The sequence below is a fragment of the Tasmannia lanceolata genome, unplaced genomic scaffold (genome assembly GCF_043159265.1).
Source record: "Tasmannia lanceolata isolate RefF3 unplaced genomic scaffold, GAP_Taslan_0.1 ptg000016l, whole genome shotgun sequence".
Classification (NCBI taxonomy): domain Eukaryota; kingdom Viridiplantae; phylum Streptophyta; class Magnoliopsida; order Canellales; family Winteraceae; genus Tasmannia; species Tasmannia lanceolata.
In genome coordinates, this window is record NW_027518693.1 from 5172151 (window position 1) to 5188931 (window position 16781).

General features: G+C 37.2%; 1 protein-coding gene across 2 annotated transcripts in view; it reads right to left on the reverse strand.

Annotated features, from left to right (window-relative positions):
* The window catches only part of LOC143848009 (spatacsin carboxy-terminus protein), a 61634-nt gene that overhangs the window by 31076 nt on the left and 13777 nt on the right, over positions 1-16781 (reverse strand). For both annotated transcript variants that reach the window (XM_077356782.1, XM_077356783.1), the window contains exons 4-9: positions 16143-16218; positions 11987-12106; positions 3565-3820; positions 2909-3388; positions 2499-2684; positions 2062-2358 (exon numbers count right to left, since the gene is read on the reverse strand). In XM_077356782.1, the coding sequence (XP_077212897.1) occupies positions 2062-2358; positions 2499-2684; positions 2909-3388; positions 3565-3820; positions 11987-12106; positions 16143-16218 (1415 nt within the window). The remainder of the gene's footprint in view (positions 1-2061; positions 2359-2498; positions 2685-2908; positions 3389-3564; positions 3821-11986; positions 12107-16142; positions 16219-16781) is intronic.

The window sequence follows — 16781 nt, forward strand, 5'->3', positions numbered from 1 at the left end:
CCCCAACTTCCTAAGAACAATTGAGACTGAAAATTTACCTAGCCATGAGTCTTGGATCTCCCATTTTGATTGATCCCACATGGCTAAAATGCCCCCTGCAGCTCCAACGGCATCTAGAGATATAAAATCCCAATTCGTATCTCCTCCTAAACTTTTAACTATAGCACTGTTCACCGACCCCAACTTCGTTTCTTGAATACAAACTAACTCAGGCTTATTAACTTTTACTACTTCTTTAACTTGTGCTTTCTTTTCCAAAGACCCCAACCCATTCACATTCCATGATATTATCTTCATCGGGTACCTGATGCAAGAGCAATACGTCCCCTGGAGCAACCTCGTTTGCCACCCCTCATATTTTTAACCTCCTGCTTATTGATTGCAGAACCTTCATAATATACATCTGATTTAAGCTTTCCTAATTCCCGTAGCATCTTCCTTATCCCCTCAAAGCTTGAAGGATCCAAACATATCCTCTGATCTAAATCTCTTCCCTCCGCAACCCTAAACATGTTCCTCAACTGATCTTCCGGGCCTAAATATGTCAACCCCAAAACCCTACTAGTGGAAATGACGTGATTCACAAACACCTCTAAATTCTCGAATTTAGGGTCAACCCAGGAAATGTATTTCGGATTTTCCTCCAGTCCTAAAACCATAGCTAGGCTATTCCTTTCAGATTCGTTCCGCGAATTTGACTCACTTCCCCTGCAGTCTTCCCCAACTAGACTCTCCCAGCTATCCTTCTGTGCAGTACAACCCATCGATACATTGGGAGACAGAGAGTTGTTAACCACCTCCAAATTTTCCAGTAGTAATTGGCCTGGGCACAGCCACATCTACTGTTCTATTATTATAATACACCGAGTTTCATTCTTTCTTATTCACTCCATTCACCAACTCACCAAGCTGGCTTAAACTCAATGTTAGGCCTAGAACTTGCTTCACCACTTGACTTAAAAGCCAGCGTATTAGAGGTCATTTAATTCTTAGTTATCAAATTATTTACTGGATTACCTAGATGCAAATTTACATAAAAGAGTAATTGCATGGGACCAACATAATCCCTTCCGAACATTGCAGCCAAATACCAACTCCAATGATGGTACACCAAAATCTGATAACAGATGGTGGTAACAACTATAAACAATAAAACTGATAGCAAGGCAAATGGCTCAACACAAAAAATGTTTTGCAATGGAATTTAAAGAATTTATCAAGAAATCCTATATTATAGATAATAAGCAAAAATTGGGTGGCCCAGAGGTTATTTAAAACCTTATAAATGTGATGTTTTGTTTAACTATTAACAACCTTATAAGTGTAAATTTTTAATAGCTAATAGATACCTTATATTTTTAAGCTTTGGCTTTATTTTTACCTCATACTCTCAAGAAGTATTCTTGTAAGGTAATGATATTTTATGAGGGAGATACTGATTCCTCAAAAACTGAGAATAACAATAAGAATGGGCATTAAGTATTAGCTTAGGTTTCAAACTAACGCAGGTTGTCATTTACTTGGGAACTCAACTCAACTCAACTCAACAAAGCCTTTGTTCCAAACTAGTTGGGGTCGGCTAAATGAATCCTTTAGTAAAATTTCATGAAGAATGTGAAAGGAATCTATCCGGCTCTAATCCTGGCTCTAGTTGGGTTCTTCTACGTGTATCATTTTCTTCCATTCTATCCTATCCAAGGTCATTTACTTGGAAACAAGGATTTAAATTTCGGTTTCGGTTTTGGACATAGCCGAAGCCGAAATTTCGGCCGAAATTCAGTTTAAAAAAATCAGTAATGTACCGAAACTATGGTAATTTCGGCCGAAATTTTGGAAAAAAAACTAAAAAAATCACATTTTCCCGAAGTTTCAGCCGAAATTTCAGATTTTGGTGATTTTCGTTTTCAGTCCCAACCGAAATCCGAAATTTCGGTATTTCGGCCGAAATTTAAAATGATGCTTGGGAATATATTTAACAGTATCATTTTTAGGAGTTATAAATACATATGTTTCTACCTGTGGTACAATGACTAGAGAATAGTGGGAAGGGAAAAGACTTACACGGTCAATGGTTGTCTGATCCCAGGCATCAGACCAGACAGCAGCAGCAGCCCAGTATCCAGCATCGACGTCATCTTCATCAACCACGGGATCAGAAGACCCTTGATGGACATTTGCCCAAGAACCCATAACAACTCCATCAACCTCACCACATTCAATGATACAAGGGTCCCACACCGACGAACCAGTCAGCTGCAGTCTATTTCCTTCTGGCAAAGTTAAACCAGAAGAAACTTTACTGGATTGTTTCCACTTGCTGAGAAACGTCCCCCAGAAGCTCCGGCTTGGATAAAGCCTCTATTCCACATAAAACAAATAAGAGTTAGTTCAACAGATATTTATAATCAAATATAGAATTTAGAAATCAGTTAGGAGTATTGTAAAATATATGGAAGAAAAATAATTAATATATATCGCAGAAAAGGACACAAAAGTACCTCAATGAGGGACATCCTTTCCAATATCTTCAATTCATACGGCCTCAGGTATCCATATCTTTTCATCTCCTCAGCAATCCGCATTCGAAGAGATCTCTTCACCGTACCAAATACCAGTTGTCTGAGGCTGGTCTCAATGTCCTCTCCAAGCCTTTGCAGTGTTGCTACAGCTAGTCCAGTTTCTCCCTGTCAATCACATGCCATTAGAACCAAGGTTTGAAATTTCGGTTTCAGTTTCGGCTTCAGCCGAAACCGATATTTCGGAGGAAATTTCAGTAATTTTGGTGTGAATCTTAAAATTTTGGTATAAATAAATCCGAAATTTTGGATTTCAGCCGAAATTTAAAAGCATGATTAGAGCATAATCAAAACTGGAGTCAGCTTCAGGTTAAAATTCACCAATACAGTACCTTTAAAAATAGGTCATAAGCAATATCCCTTCCAACATCACGAACTTCACTGAACGTATCATAGGGCTCTTTCTCAGTGTCCAAAACTCTTAAACGTTGAAGGTGGAGTTGAAGAACTGCTAAAGGGAGACGACCAGAGTGTAAGGCATCTTTAACAACATTTTTTAGGTCTAAATTATCTACTTCCCAACGTGCAACCATATCTTTCGGGTTTTCCAAAGGAACCATTTTCCTTCTCCATGCCCCACTTTGTGACTCATGGGAATTCCCAGAATCCAAGATGCTTGAGGAGAAGGATTCAATGGGAAATAAAGCAAGCTTGTCACTGCTATCAAATGCCACGTCGGGTGCTGGAAGGGACAACTCCTTCAGGTTCTGAGCTTCCAATGGCATCCCCAAGGAAACAACATCCATGTTAAGAACTTGATGAGGATCATCTTGCGGAAGATCAACAAGACTAGATGCATCCCTGCCATCTACCTGTAAGGAAATAACAACTGACTAGTCAACTATTTGCGCAGAGATTTGAGGAACCATTTTTCTGTTTTTTTCTTCTGTTTTTTTTTTTTTTTTGAAATGGTGTAAAGATTCCTTCTGATGTAATAAAATGCTTCAACTTAACTCATAAATTACGGGTGGCAACCGAAAGAACATACCAATCCTTGAACTGGCTGTCTGGATTTTGCGCCAAGTCGGCATTGCAAATTTCTGATGACCTCCAAAAACTGAGCCATCTCACGAAGCCTTCTCCTGTTTCCATTTTCAACTGTTTTCTTATTCGGAAACTTTGGCTGTAGATATGAGATTCTTGAGTCCTCTATGCCCTCAAACATGAATACATCTTTCTTGTGCTCCACTAACCCATATCTCCGAATCATTTTGGTTGCAAAGCGGGCAGCTAAAACCAGAAGTCTGTCAACACAATTTACTCATGAGGAAATATAGGACAAAGAAGGCAGTATCTCATGTAGGAGTCGCTGAGTCAAAGACAGAAAGGATATGTACTTAAGAGAATGCTAGAAGAATCCATCAATCAAAATACATGTGACTCACTACTCCTCAACTACCATTGAATGAACCGATGATTATTATATGTCATCAGCAAGTTGTTTTTGTTAACTTCCTGGAAAAATGAATTAGGGTAGCCAAAAACCATACACTTCAATGAGTTTTTCATTAGGTATAATTACAAAATTGCTCATGTTTGGATAGATAATGACTCGCTTTATTGTGTTGCATGAAGAGGGTTGTGTCATTACCTTGGAGTAGACATATGTAGTCATTAATGAACCCAAACAGATGTACTTTTGTAGTTATACACATACATGATCAACCTCTATGTATTAGGTTCTCTCATGGAAACCCGTGCTCACGGATATATGTATATCAATTTCATTATATCAGAGTTTATAGCAAGGTTTTAAATTTTGGTTTCAGTTTCGGACATCAAGTAAACAGAAACGTTTCGGTTTTGGCTGGAAATTTCAGTGGAAATCCTGTAAAATCAATGAAACGTATGAAAACATATGCAAATGATAGAATTTAAAGATGAAACTTCAGGAAAGGATAGAATAAGCACAAATACACATTTACAAATCATCATATAAACAAGACAGCCATCCATAATCGTTTAAGGACATCAAAAACCTAATGACATGCACTGTCGCGCATGTCAAACAATTTAGTACCTGCCAAATTTCATATGTAATTCATACAAATATTTATAAATAGTGTGTGCACCACATTAATATGTATTATAAATATAATACATACTAATATAGTATGTGACTATTACACTTACCGATTTTGGTTTATGCATTGTCATTTTGGTTTCGGTTTCGGTGGGGATGGAACCAGAAACATTTCGGTCATTTCGTGCCGGTTTCGGTGGAAATTTAAAATCATGGTTTATTGATAATGACACATTTTACTGTGTTGCATGAAGAAGGTTTTGTCATTACTTCGGAGTAAGACTATTTAGTCATTATGAACCGAAATAGATGTAATTTTGTAATTATATATAATCAACCTCTATGTGTTATGTTCTCTCATGGGAAGCCAGATTCTTGGATATATGTATAGTAATTTCACTTAATCACAGTAGATATTGGATACAGAGTCATATATTCAACTTTATTCTAAGTCTTTAGACAAGTTAAATCACAAGCTACGTAAACAACGGCCATGTATTTGGCTTTTGCACTGCTAGTGTGTTTGGTTGTACAAAAGTTGGGATGGCTTAGGGGTTTTGCTTGGCATTTGGGTGTCATGTCAGCAAAACCCCTTGTTTGGTTGCCAATATAGCATTGAAATCCCTGGAGACTACCAGGGATGTCTCCCGCCTAATCATTGCATGTCTGCTGATGTGTCACCCCCGTCTCCTCCCAAAGAAATCCAAGCCAAAAACCACAAAAAGGTGGAATTTTGCTTGGATTTCTTGGCAATGATATTTTTCTCTTTCTCTCTCTTCTCCTTCTGTATTGGTAACGACACTCCCTACCACTACTCTACAAAGTTGACAACAACCACTACTTACCACCATTTTACGAGGTAAGTTTCAGGTAAATCCAAGGCTTGCCTCCTCCGTGTAGACTACTTATACCACTACTCTACCAGGTAAATACCTGCAACCAAACAGACAGTAAATGTGGTCATAACCAACAGCATTTTGTTCTTCAAATCATCAATCTGCTAGTAATAGAAAATGAAATAATGTTCCCGATGCAATGTATTAGGTTGTCGTTAAGTTGGTGACAACAATCTTCAACCACAAAGGTTCCTCAGTTGCAATTCCACGGCTATTTATGCAGACGAAAACAAAGATCTGTGGACTGTTGAGAGAAAGAGCACCCAATGTTAGACCAAAGCACACGTCATGCTGTCAAAAACACAACTTACTAAGGAATATCCACTTGATGGTTATGAGCTTAGAAGCAGGAACCTTCTCTCAGGGTGCCGCTCCCACCTCGGAACCTCGATTCGGCTCCTTAGGAAGGAGCTTCCAGGGAGCGCGACCCCAGAGAGACGAGAACTGCTCTAATGACACTCCCAGCCTGCTTCTATTACTCTATAAGTCCCGCCATCATCAACTTCCCTACATCAAACTCCTCCAACTCTTCAAAGTACTTCAGTAGAGCAAGTACAAAGGCTTGTGCATCTTCATAAGCCACGAGGAACAAGTGCACGCAAATGAAGATGGTGAAGATGGTTAGAAATTAGGTTTTAGATGTATTTAAATTTTGAATATACGTATGAAAATGGGTAGAAACTATTATTTTTTGATGTAATTGGATTTTGAAAGATATATAAAGAAACTATTGCATACACGCTCCCATGGCGCTCCCAAACTTAGACTCTTCTAGACCCCACGCTTCCCCGACCCCGCTCCCGCCTCCGCCCCCGCACCCGCACCCGCTTCGTGCTTCTAAGGTTATGAGTAGGTGACTTAAAATAAGCAGATCTGTATCATCCCATTTGTCGCAATCCAGGCTGGGACTTAGTCTTATAGGAAGAATTCCCTATGTCCATATACATGAAAGCAAGAGGACAAGGAAATTACAATCAACATACCAGAGTAGTATTTAGCTACATAACAAAGGAAAAAATGCATCTCCAATAGCACGTAGATATCCTTTTTGAGCATAAGAGAATCCAATATTGCATAATAGGAAAGCATGAGGCTTGGAAGTACGTGGAGAAAGAGGAAGACATGACCATACAAGAGGCCAAGATAAGTTCTATGTTAAATTGGTGTTTAATGGGTTTAATATATATATGGAGGCTGATCCTTTCAAGTCAATACAGATATGTCTTCTTGTGCACCAAGGATCACGTTTGTTCTAGTGTGAGCCAATCTTAGTAATAAAATGTGCCATCTTCTTCTTGCTCTTTTCTCTAAAACTTATCATGGTTAAAAGTCAGACAATATGGCACTTTTATAGGTTTCCATTATGCCTTCCTCAACCTCAACGAAAGATCATATTTGCAAAGGGTTATCCAGGATTTCGTTTGCAGTGTTTTCTCAATCAAACTAGCTAATGCAATCTTCTCTTTCTTTTTCTTATTTTTACATTTCGTGATCATATCTCTTTCATTGGATCTATGCTTTCCCTCGTTTTAATTTTCATCGGTCTCCTTTTCTTTTCTTTAATCATCCTTTATTCTTGTTTGCAAATCTTGTGTTACTGCCTACCACTATTTCTCATGATCAGTTTCTTAGTTTGTAGCCTTTCTCTGTCTCTTTTTTTTTCCTCTCTCTCTCTCTCTCTCTGACAAGAAGATGAAAATCATGCTTTCTTTTATTGCCTTATCTCTTTTTTTTTCCTCTTTCTCTGTCACAAGAAGATGGAAATCACGCTTTCCTTTATTCCCTTATCATTTCTTTCTTACAAGAAAAATAGACTACTCTGTGCTCTCAATCTCATTTTGGTCTCTTTCTCGACATTTTAGCATCTGAAGTCAATTCACTTTTTGTTCTATTTCTGTGATGGTGTATTTCCATTCAGCTTTTTTTTCAACCAGGAATTTTCAAGGACTCGGGCCGGACCTCAAAATTTTATTAATAAATAGAAAAGAAGAGAAGGACATCAAGCCTTGCCTTCACCCCTAAAAAGAATAACAACACGAAAACTATCTAATATGAATGTTGGGGATTCCCAACAAGTCAAAACAAACCACACACTTAGTGATTCTAGCTAATCTATCACATTGCCAATAACAAACATTACTCGAGCAATTACAAGAATTATTCGCTGGTGGATCAGTCACACAGTTCCCTTCTCTTAATTGGTGAGAAATCAAAACATTAGCTTTAGAGATGAGAGACTACAATTCCTGCAAAATAATACTAAAGACCAAGGAGGGATACCTTTTCCCAGTAAAAGATTTACAGGGAGTTGGACGTCAGATTCCACCCAAATATCTTTCATACCCGGAGTCTTGCAAACCCATCCAAAAGGGAGTTCAGCCATCAACTTAGTTAGAACTTAGAAGTACATAGTAATCCAAGTATGCGAAATTAACTTACTCTTGCTATTTCTAACGATGCCGTCTCCTCTTGAAACCCCTGGGTTCCCTCTAGAAGCTCCATCAACATTAACCATAATAAAATTACCTTTAGGAGGTCTACAATGCTCACGTACAGGCTTTCTTTTTTGTTATTAGTGCTTCAATGAAAGAGAAGTCCTTGGACAATTTAAAATTCTTGGAAAGAGCATGCGACCAGTCCATGATGCTATTAATAACAATAAAAAGGCTGCGAAACTTACCTTGCATCTGACGATAGCAACTTTCCTTCCATAATTCCCAGGTAATGATAGAGGGAGCCACTCTAGTGATGAATCCGAACATGGATCCGAACAAAATTATTTCTGTTTAGCTTCTTTTGTGATTTTCTTTTTTAGAAACACAAAACTTTCATCCTTTACTTTTTTCTTCCAAACAAGTCATGTTTTCTTTTTCCATGTCCTACAATATATCATTTTTCCCCTTGTCTCTTTCATTTCTATTTTCCTCTCCTTCAAGCACTATTTCTCTTTCCTTTTTTACTTCCCCAACAACTCACAAATCCTTACCATTTTCAACTCTCTTTCCTACTTTCTTCCCCTCCCCTTTTCTCAATTTTTCAACTCATGGTTCATAGATCATCTCATGCTCAACCAACATGCACGCGACCAACTCTATCATATCTTCACGAGAGAGACAATTCAAATATAAATATAAATTTAAAGGAGCATCAGAAGATGACTCCATTATAGTCCATTCATGTTGAGGGATATTTTAAAATAAAATAAGGGCGGCCCAGTGCACGAGGCTCCCGCCATTGCGGGGTCTGGGGAGGGCTAGATGTACGTAGACTTACCCCTCCTTTGCAAAGAGGCTATTTCTGTGACTCAAACCCGTAACCACCAGGTCACAATAGAGCAACCTTACCGTTGCACCAAGGCTCGCCCTCTAGGGATATTTTAAAAATACAATATGAAATAATTTTTTTATGTACAATATTGAGGGGGATTTTTAAGGATACAATCATGGTTTTAAATTTCTACCAAAACTGACAGAAACAACCAAAATGTTTCCATTTCCATCCCCACCGAATGCATGCCAAAGCCAAGTCGCATACCGAAACCAAAATCGTAAGTGTATTAGCAATATATTATATTAGTATGTATTACATAACTATATTCATATGGATTGCATGTGAAACGTGGTGTATGTATTATGTAGAAATATTATATGAATTACATGTGAAATGTGGTACTAAATTATAAAACATGTGCGACAGTGCATGTCACTAGGTGTTCTGTGTTGTTAAACTGTTATGGATGGCTATCCTGCTTATGAGGTGGTTTCTAAGTGTGTATTTGAGCTTTTTCCAGCATTTCCTTAAATCTCATTCTTAAAATTCTAACATTTGCATCTGTTTCCATACATTTCTGTAATTTTTACAAGATTTCTACCAAAATTTCCAACTGAAACCAAAATGTTCTCGCTTCTGTGGCAACCGAACTGAAACCGAAATGTTCTCGCTTCTGTGGCAACCGAACTGAAACCGAAACTTAAAAACTTGGATACAATATGCCATAATGTTTCTTATGTACTATGTTGCTGTTAAGTTATGTGCGTTGCGGGTTTAGTCACCCAGATTATTTGTAAATAGTGACTTATGGTTCTTTCCTATATAAAGGAGCTTAAATCATTCAGTTTAGATTCTCAAGTCAATAAAGATGAAGCCACTTGGGCGCTTGATAGATATAGTCTTGAAGAATGCCCTCAACCAAAATTTATTGCAGGTCCCAAGACAAGGATGCAATAGCATGAAATTACATCATTGGCAACAAGGAAATCCAGCCCAACTTGCTTCGAGGTTTTTTTTTGGAATGGCAGACCCTGTGAGTAAAGATTGGTGGCTGTTGTATGGATGAGAAAATAGACAAGTAGGGTACTGGCCTAAGAGTGCTTCAAGGTAAGTTATAATAATGCTCGTGAGAGACAAAGTATTGTATGCAGGAAAGGACTTGCAATGTCTACTAATGTTCAATAAATCTATAAGATGTGGCCAGTAACAAGCATAAATAAAATTATCCAAAGTTGGTTTAATATAATGATTTGAAGATTAATCAGGATGTAATAAGGAATTTGATCAAGCTTCGCTGGTGTATGAGGGCAATGAGTCAGAGATTCTCTGTCTTGATCTGAAAGGCCATTGGAGTAGGGATTTTGAGTGATTGGTTCCTTGATACAGAGATATGAAACAATTCGTAGTTTAAATGACGCAGCAACTCGAAGATTGAGAGGAAAAGATTTTGATAGAATGATACATCAATTCAAAAATTGACTGGTAGAGTAGAAACCACATTTCTTTCATGGGAAATTCTTCCCCTTGTTCCGACAGAACACATTTTCTTCTTTGCAAAAGAGGAAGAGCGGTCTTTTAACTCCTTTTCTTGCTAAGGAGCTGCAATTCTTTTACCGAAGGCTGTTACCATGATTTACTTGGTAAAAACCTCCTCAAGGATCTCTCTCTCTCTCTCTCTCTCTCTCTCTCTCTCTCTCTCTCTCTCTCCTTCTTTGCAAAAGAGGAAGAGCGGTCTTTTAACTCCTTTTCTTGCTAAGGAGCTGCAAGTCTTTTACCAAAGGCTGTTACCATGATTTACTTGGTAAAAACCTCTCTCTCTCTCTCTCTCTCTCTCTCTCTCTCTCTCTCTCTCTCTCTCTCTCTCTCTCAGAATTGCTTTCTCTCTATGTTTTTTCTTTTCTACTACAATTTTTTCAGTGGAATTGTACATCTCCCCTGCCCTTCAAAAAAATTTCTTTTTTCATAAGATATTTTCAAGATATTATTTTACCTACAAAGCATGTGAAACTTGTCAAACTCATGATTTCCCAGTTTAACTACCACAAACCAACACTTGTCAACCTAATGATTTTCTAAAAGAGAAATTATGGAGTCACGGAAGTTGTATCCAGTCATTGAAATTAACTATTTTTATGACTTACCGAAATTTAAATTTGAAAGGATTGTATATGGGGATAAATTGTAGCCCATCGCCAGACCTTTTGATGAAGTATCATTTTTTTAGATAATAGAATGCTGACAATGGGGCTAAAAAGTAGCCCAACTAATGTCATATCATCAGTTGGGAGTGCAGCTGAAAAATAGCCCCCACTAATGTCACACCATTAGTTGAGAATGGGGCTAAAAATAACCCCACAAATGTCACGTCATCAATTGATAGTGGGGCTCAAAATTAGCCCATTAATGCCACATCGTCGATTCAGTATCGGGCTAGAAAAGAGACCAGTATTGCTACATCATGATTCTTGGTGTCAGTGCTGCACCCACTTCCACCTTTTTGTCATTGATAGAAATTTGTGTAGGAAACAAAGGGAGTGACTTGCCTTAATTTCTAGGGATTTTAAGATAATTTAGGAGAATATTTGTTACCAAGATCTGGGTCTATTTTGAGGCCCAAAATGATGGAATTTGGTTGAAGTTCTGAGGATACTCGATAGATCTTCAAAAACTCTTCAAAATGAAGATTTACGAACACAAAACTGATGGCTAAGTGCAAAGTAATGCGAACTTGGTTAAAGTTCTGTGGATATTCAATAGATCTCAAAACAAAAAGGTTGCCACCTCTACTAGAGAAATTTTCATTTAACCAATTAAAAAAAGAAAGAAAATTAGTTCGGAAAATTGACATGAGTACCCGTTTGAAAATCATAGCAATTAAAACTGATGATAATGTAAACTAGTTGGAGCAGACAAACGAACCATTTGGTCCAATATAATCATATATTCGGCACCCAATAACCTTGATTTGGGTAAGCCTCTTATTCTTAAGCACTACACCAAAGGACAATGATTCATGTCAATCAACCCATGCTTAATTGAATGGAGAAGTTTGAAGTTAATAACATTGGCCCGCAGAAAAAAGAGCTAGTATAACTTAAACCAGAAACTTCGTTTTTCAGATACAGACATATAAAAGACAAAAAAAATTCTCCAACAGATCCACAGCAGAAAACATAGATGTATGTAAAGTGGGAAGAAAAAATAAGAAAAAACAGAGGTACCTTGATGCCAGAGCTATTTCATTTTCGCTGCCAACTTTGCAGATCTGATAAATGGCAGTAAATAGCAACCTCAAGATGCCTTCTTCTGCCAAATTTACATTCACAAGCATCTCCAAAGATCTGTTCCATCCATTGAAAATGCAGAGTTAGAAAGTACTTGGTATCATGACTGCAAAAAACTGAGGCCAAAGAAATCACATATACTCAAGCAATATATAAACCACGTAAGCTGATAAGTCTGTAGAATATGTTGATCCAGGAATGAAAAGAAACCGGATGGCAGTTTTAAAGCTATACTAATATCAAGTTGATCACAACTGGGAGTTTAATAACATGACACTCATTCCCCAGGGGAAAACATCAGACGATGTTTGAAGAAGAATTTGAGGACAGAAGAGGATTAATTCCCATCCTTCCTGTCCATTTAAGGTTGAAGAAGTTTCTGATTGTGACTTTTTTGACATTATATATTGTAAATCTGGAAGAGAACAAAATAAGGATTTCATTGATTGAGACACACATGTACATGTGCAAACACATACGAGCACACACGAGCATGGTTTTAAATTTCGGCCGAAATTTTGGATTTTGGTTGGGACCGAAACCGAAATCAACAATAGCCGAAAATTCGTTTTTCTACCAAATTTCGGCCAAAATTTCGAGAATTTGATTTTTTTTCTTCAATATTCAGTATTTTTCCAAAATTTCGGCCGAAATTACCAAAATTTAATGAAATAATTCCTTTTTTTTTGTTCCGGATTTCGGCCGAAATTTCGGTTTCAACCAAGGCCGAAACTGAAACCGAACACTGCAGTTATACAGAAATGAAGACAATGCATGCATGAATCTTTAACGAAATGGATAGTGGGCATAAATACACATTAATTAGAAAGAATAAGGAATAAAAGAATAGGAAATATATATACAAAACTCCTTGAGCAATGCTTGCAATACTAAACCAGAGAAATTTGCCAGATGAAAACAAATTTGATATTTTCTTATGTCTGGTGAAAGTTTTAGTAATAGCTGTCACTGGCCATATACTGTAAAGGGAATGGCAATTAGCTTCTGTGTTTCATTCTTAATTACGTATTTACAATTTGAGCTGATCCCACATCCGCATATTATTCAGAAAGTGATCTAGTAGTCACACACTAATTTTGTTTACTAGTTATCATAGCCTTCTGGACAAAAACTCATTGTTTTCTAGTTTCCATGTCCTTATACTTGGTTTTATGCAAAACCCTTAGATGACTGACTGCTTCTAATATTACATAATCAAAATACAGAGCCAACAGTTATTTGGCCAAACAATTCTGCTTGCTCTTGTTTTTCATGGAGTTATACGCCAGCAGTCATTTGGCCGAACAACTCAGCTTGCTCTTGTTTTTCATGGAATTATACCTGGCTTCTACATGAAACCATGAGATGAATGACTGCTTCCATATCGAGCAATCATCAAAATGTAAGGGTAGGGGAAAAAGTCTTTGCCCATCAATATCATTGTTTAAGATATTGGATGATATGAAAATTTATCGTTTTGAACAAAATCCTATACTGGGTGATACACTGAAAAACTTGGCTTCTGTGTCACAGTGAATCGCCTGATACCCTAGCGAATTGGGTCGCTCAATATGCTATAAAGCCTCTTAAACAATTTTTACGGAGTTCGTTTGTACCTTAACACCAAAAAAAAGGACTGAAGCATCAATAGACTGGTCAAAGATCAGAATCACGAATTGGGGACTTATCCATTTTGAGCTACTATCTTTCATTTTTACTAGGTATCCATTATAACAAGTTTAAGTAAAATGACTAGTTAGTCTTTACATATTTAAATAATATAACCCATCCTAAAAATATAAAACTATTGAACTTAGAATAAATAAACATAATCATGAATAAAACAAAGCTGAACCCAAAGCCAGGCCTTTGATGCACAAACATGGCACGATCTAGTAAGCAATGAAACTTCAGTCACTTTATAAGGATGAGGATCAAACATGGGTAAGTTTTGCATGCACGGGTAAGACTTTTAACCTTCGTTTTAAGTGCTAGACATCAGTAATGAACCCATTTTGATTTATCTAAGCACCATGAGTGAAACCATAGTTGCTTGAGTGGGAAACGAGTGACAGAAGCAACGCGAGAAGCGGAAGCAGAAGCGAGGGGTCTCAAATTAAAAAAAAATAAGCGAGAAAAAAAAACTGAAAGAGGAAACGTATAGAAAGCGTCGTTGAAAGTCAACATGAAGCATATAATAAGCCTGATTGGAAGCGAACAAGGACGTAGAAAGAGATAAGGTTATAGTAGCTTAGGGAGGAAAGGTTAATGTAGCTTTAGGGTTACAAGTAGTAAAATGGACTTCATAGCTAATTAGAATTACAAGTTTTGGAGATTTATAATTTTACATGTTCTCTTCATGTAGATTTAATGTAAAGGAGAACATGCTTCTTTAGAGAGAAATAATCACCTACATAAAAAGTGTACAAAGAAGTGTACTCCTAATTAATATGAAATGTGTAGGAAGTACAGCTCCCCTAAATTTAGGAAGCGGAAAAATTTAGCTTCTAAAGCAAGATTTTGTGGAAATGAGCTTCCCACCCAACTAGGAAGCTTTCGGAAACTATGAGTGAAACAACTATTACTTTCTTCTTTTCTGACTGGTGAAAATTTCATTTAGAGACCGAGATGGTCAAATACAAGACAATAGAATAAAAAGAAGGGAACAAAAAGAAAACCAGAAAAGAAACTACAAAACATCAAGGAGGGAGAAAATCAAAAAGCTCCAAGTCCTCTTTAGAAACCCCATCCATAGCTAACCCATCAACTACAAGGTTAGCCGATCTTCTAATATGTCAGAAAGAAGGGGGAGCTTCACCCACCCGATCTTGAATTTCCTCAAAAGAAAAACATAAATCTCCACGGAAAGGGGTGGGCCACCGCACCACTAAGCCGTCTGATAACATTTAAAGAATCCCCTTCCACAATCAATTTATCCAAGGACTCGGAAAGGAATTTAATTCCTTGATAGGCAGCACACACTTCGGCTTCACTGGAGTCAACTATCCCTGCTGGTCCCGAGAAAGCCCACCTCACCGAACCATTTTCGTCTCTAAGCACACCTCCAATCCCCGATGGTCCCGGATTGCCAATACTGGATCCACCAAAGTTCAACTTTAAGAAACCTGGATCCGGAGGACTTTGATGGATCCGGAGGACTCCACTCCTGCACTATCTTGGGGCGAGAATTTGAGCTGTTGCAAATTTCCTTCTATACTTGAGTCAAGTTTCAAGAAATTTATTTATATGGCTCCCGGTGTCAGACATGCATATTGAATCGTCATAGACATGGATAAAACTTAAATTTTCATTTCTTCATGGAATACTCTAATAATAACAATAATAATAATAATAATAACAACAATAATAATAATAATATTTTATTTCTATTTATCTAGATATGTTTTGATAATTTCACAAATCGTATGAAATAATATATTAATATATATTTCAACATTAACATACGGTTACATAAAAACGTTGGCAAGTCAAATTTTCAATTTTTTGAATCCCCATGTCTGACACCTAGTTCTGTGCAGTGACCCGGACACCTATATACCCAGATACAAATCTGGATATAGATGGTGAGATGGGTATCCTACTCTAGGAGATGTATATATCAAAAAAACTCAAAAAGATCAACTAGATATAACTTACAAAGTACTAACCATATATTGATAGCCCCTATAAGACTTCAGATTTCAGATAACCAATATTTACTCAATATTTACTTATAAGGCTTCAGACTTCGGATAACCAATATTTAAATTCCAAATATCCAAGCATAACAAAATGAAGCATATGAGGAGTTCGATCAGCGAGCTATCTGTTTGAAGCATGAAAGTTAATTTGACAGACAAAAGTATCCACAGAGTATCCATACCAGTATTAGTGTTGTATCATGTCAGAGATGGTCTCCTAGAACTATACAAGTAGCCAATTGTAATAATAGACATGCATGTTTCTGCCTAGATTACGTTATAGCATAAAATATTCAATTTTGATCAGAATAAATTACACCCCTTTAGATAATAAATTTCAAGTGGGTTAAAAACTAAACAAAAAAAGACACAAACATGTGACAGAATCTCACTGCTCTATCTCCTCAAATTTCAAGTAGTGCAATGCCAACTGCAGGTGACGCATCCGAGCAATTTTCAAGCCCCATCCTGCCATGGTATTGACAGCCCACAACTTGTCAGTTGATTACGAAAATATGTTTCTATCATACTTAAACACATAAAGTTTAAAGATTCTATTTGATGAGCTCCCACCAAGAGAAATCAGTTCGCAACATGAAAAACAGTACATAGAAGCTTTAAAAACAGTCATAATACTCAACTCAATTCAACTCAACAAAGCCTTTGTCCCAAACTAGTTGGGGTCGGCTAAATGAATCCTATAGAAAAATTTCATGAAGAAGGTGAAAGGAATCTACCCGTCTCTAATCCTCGCTCTAGTTGGGTTCTTCTACGTGGATCGTTTTCCTCCATTCTAATCTATCCAAGTTCAAGTTCTCGGTTATGTTCCTAGCTATCAAGTCTTTCCTCACTGTTTCTACCCAAGTTGTTTTCAGTCTGCCCCTCTTTTTACTCCATCAATTTGGCACGAGTCACCTCTTCTCACCGGAGCATCCAAAGGACATGAAAATGAATTTTTTATTTTTTGAAATAGCTACATGAAAATGGAATTCAAACCAAACAATCAGCCTTTTATTTTTCATCCGCTTATG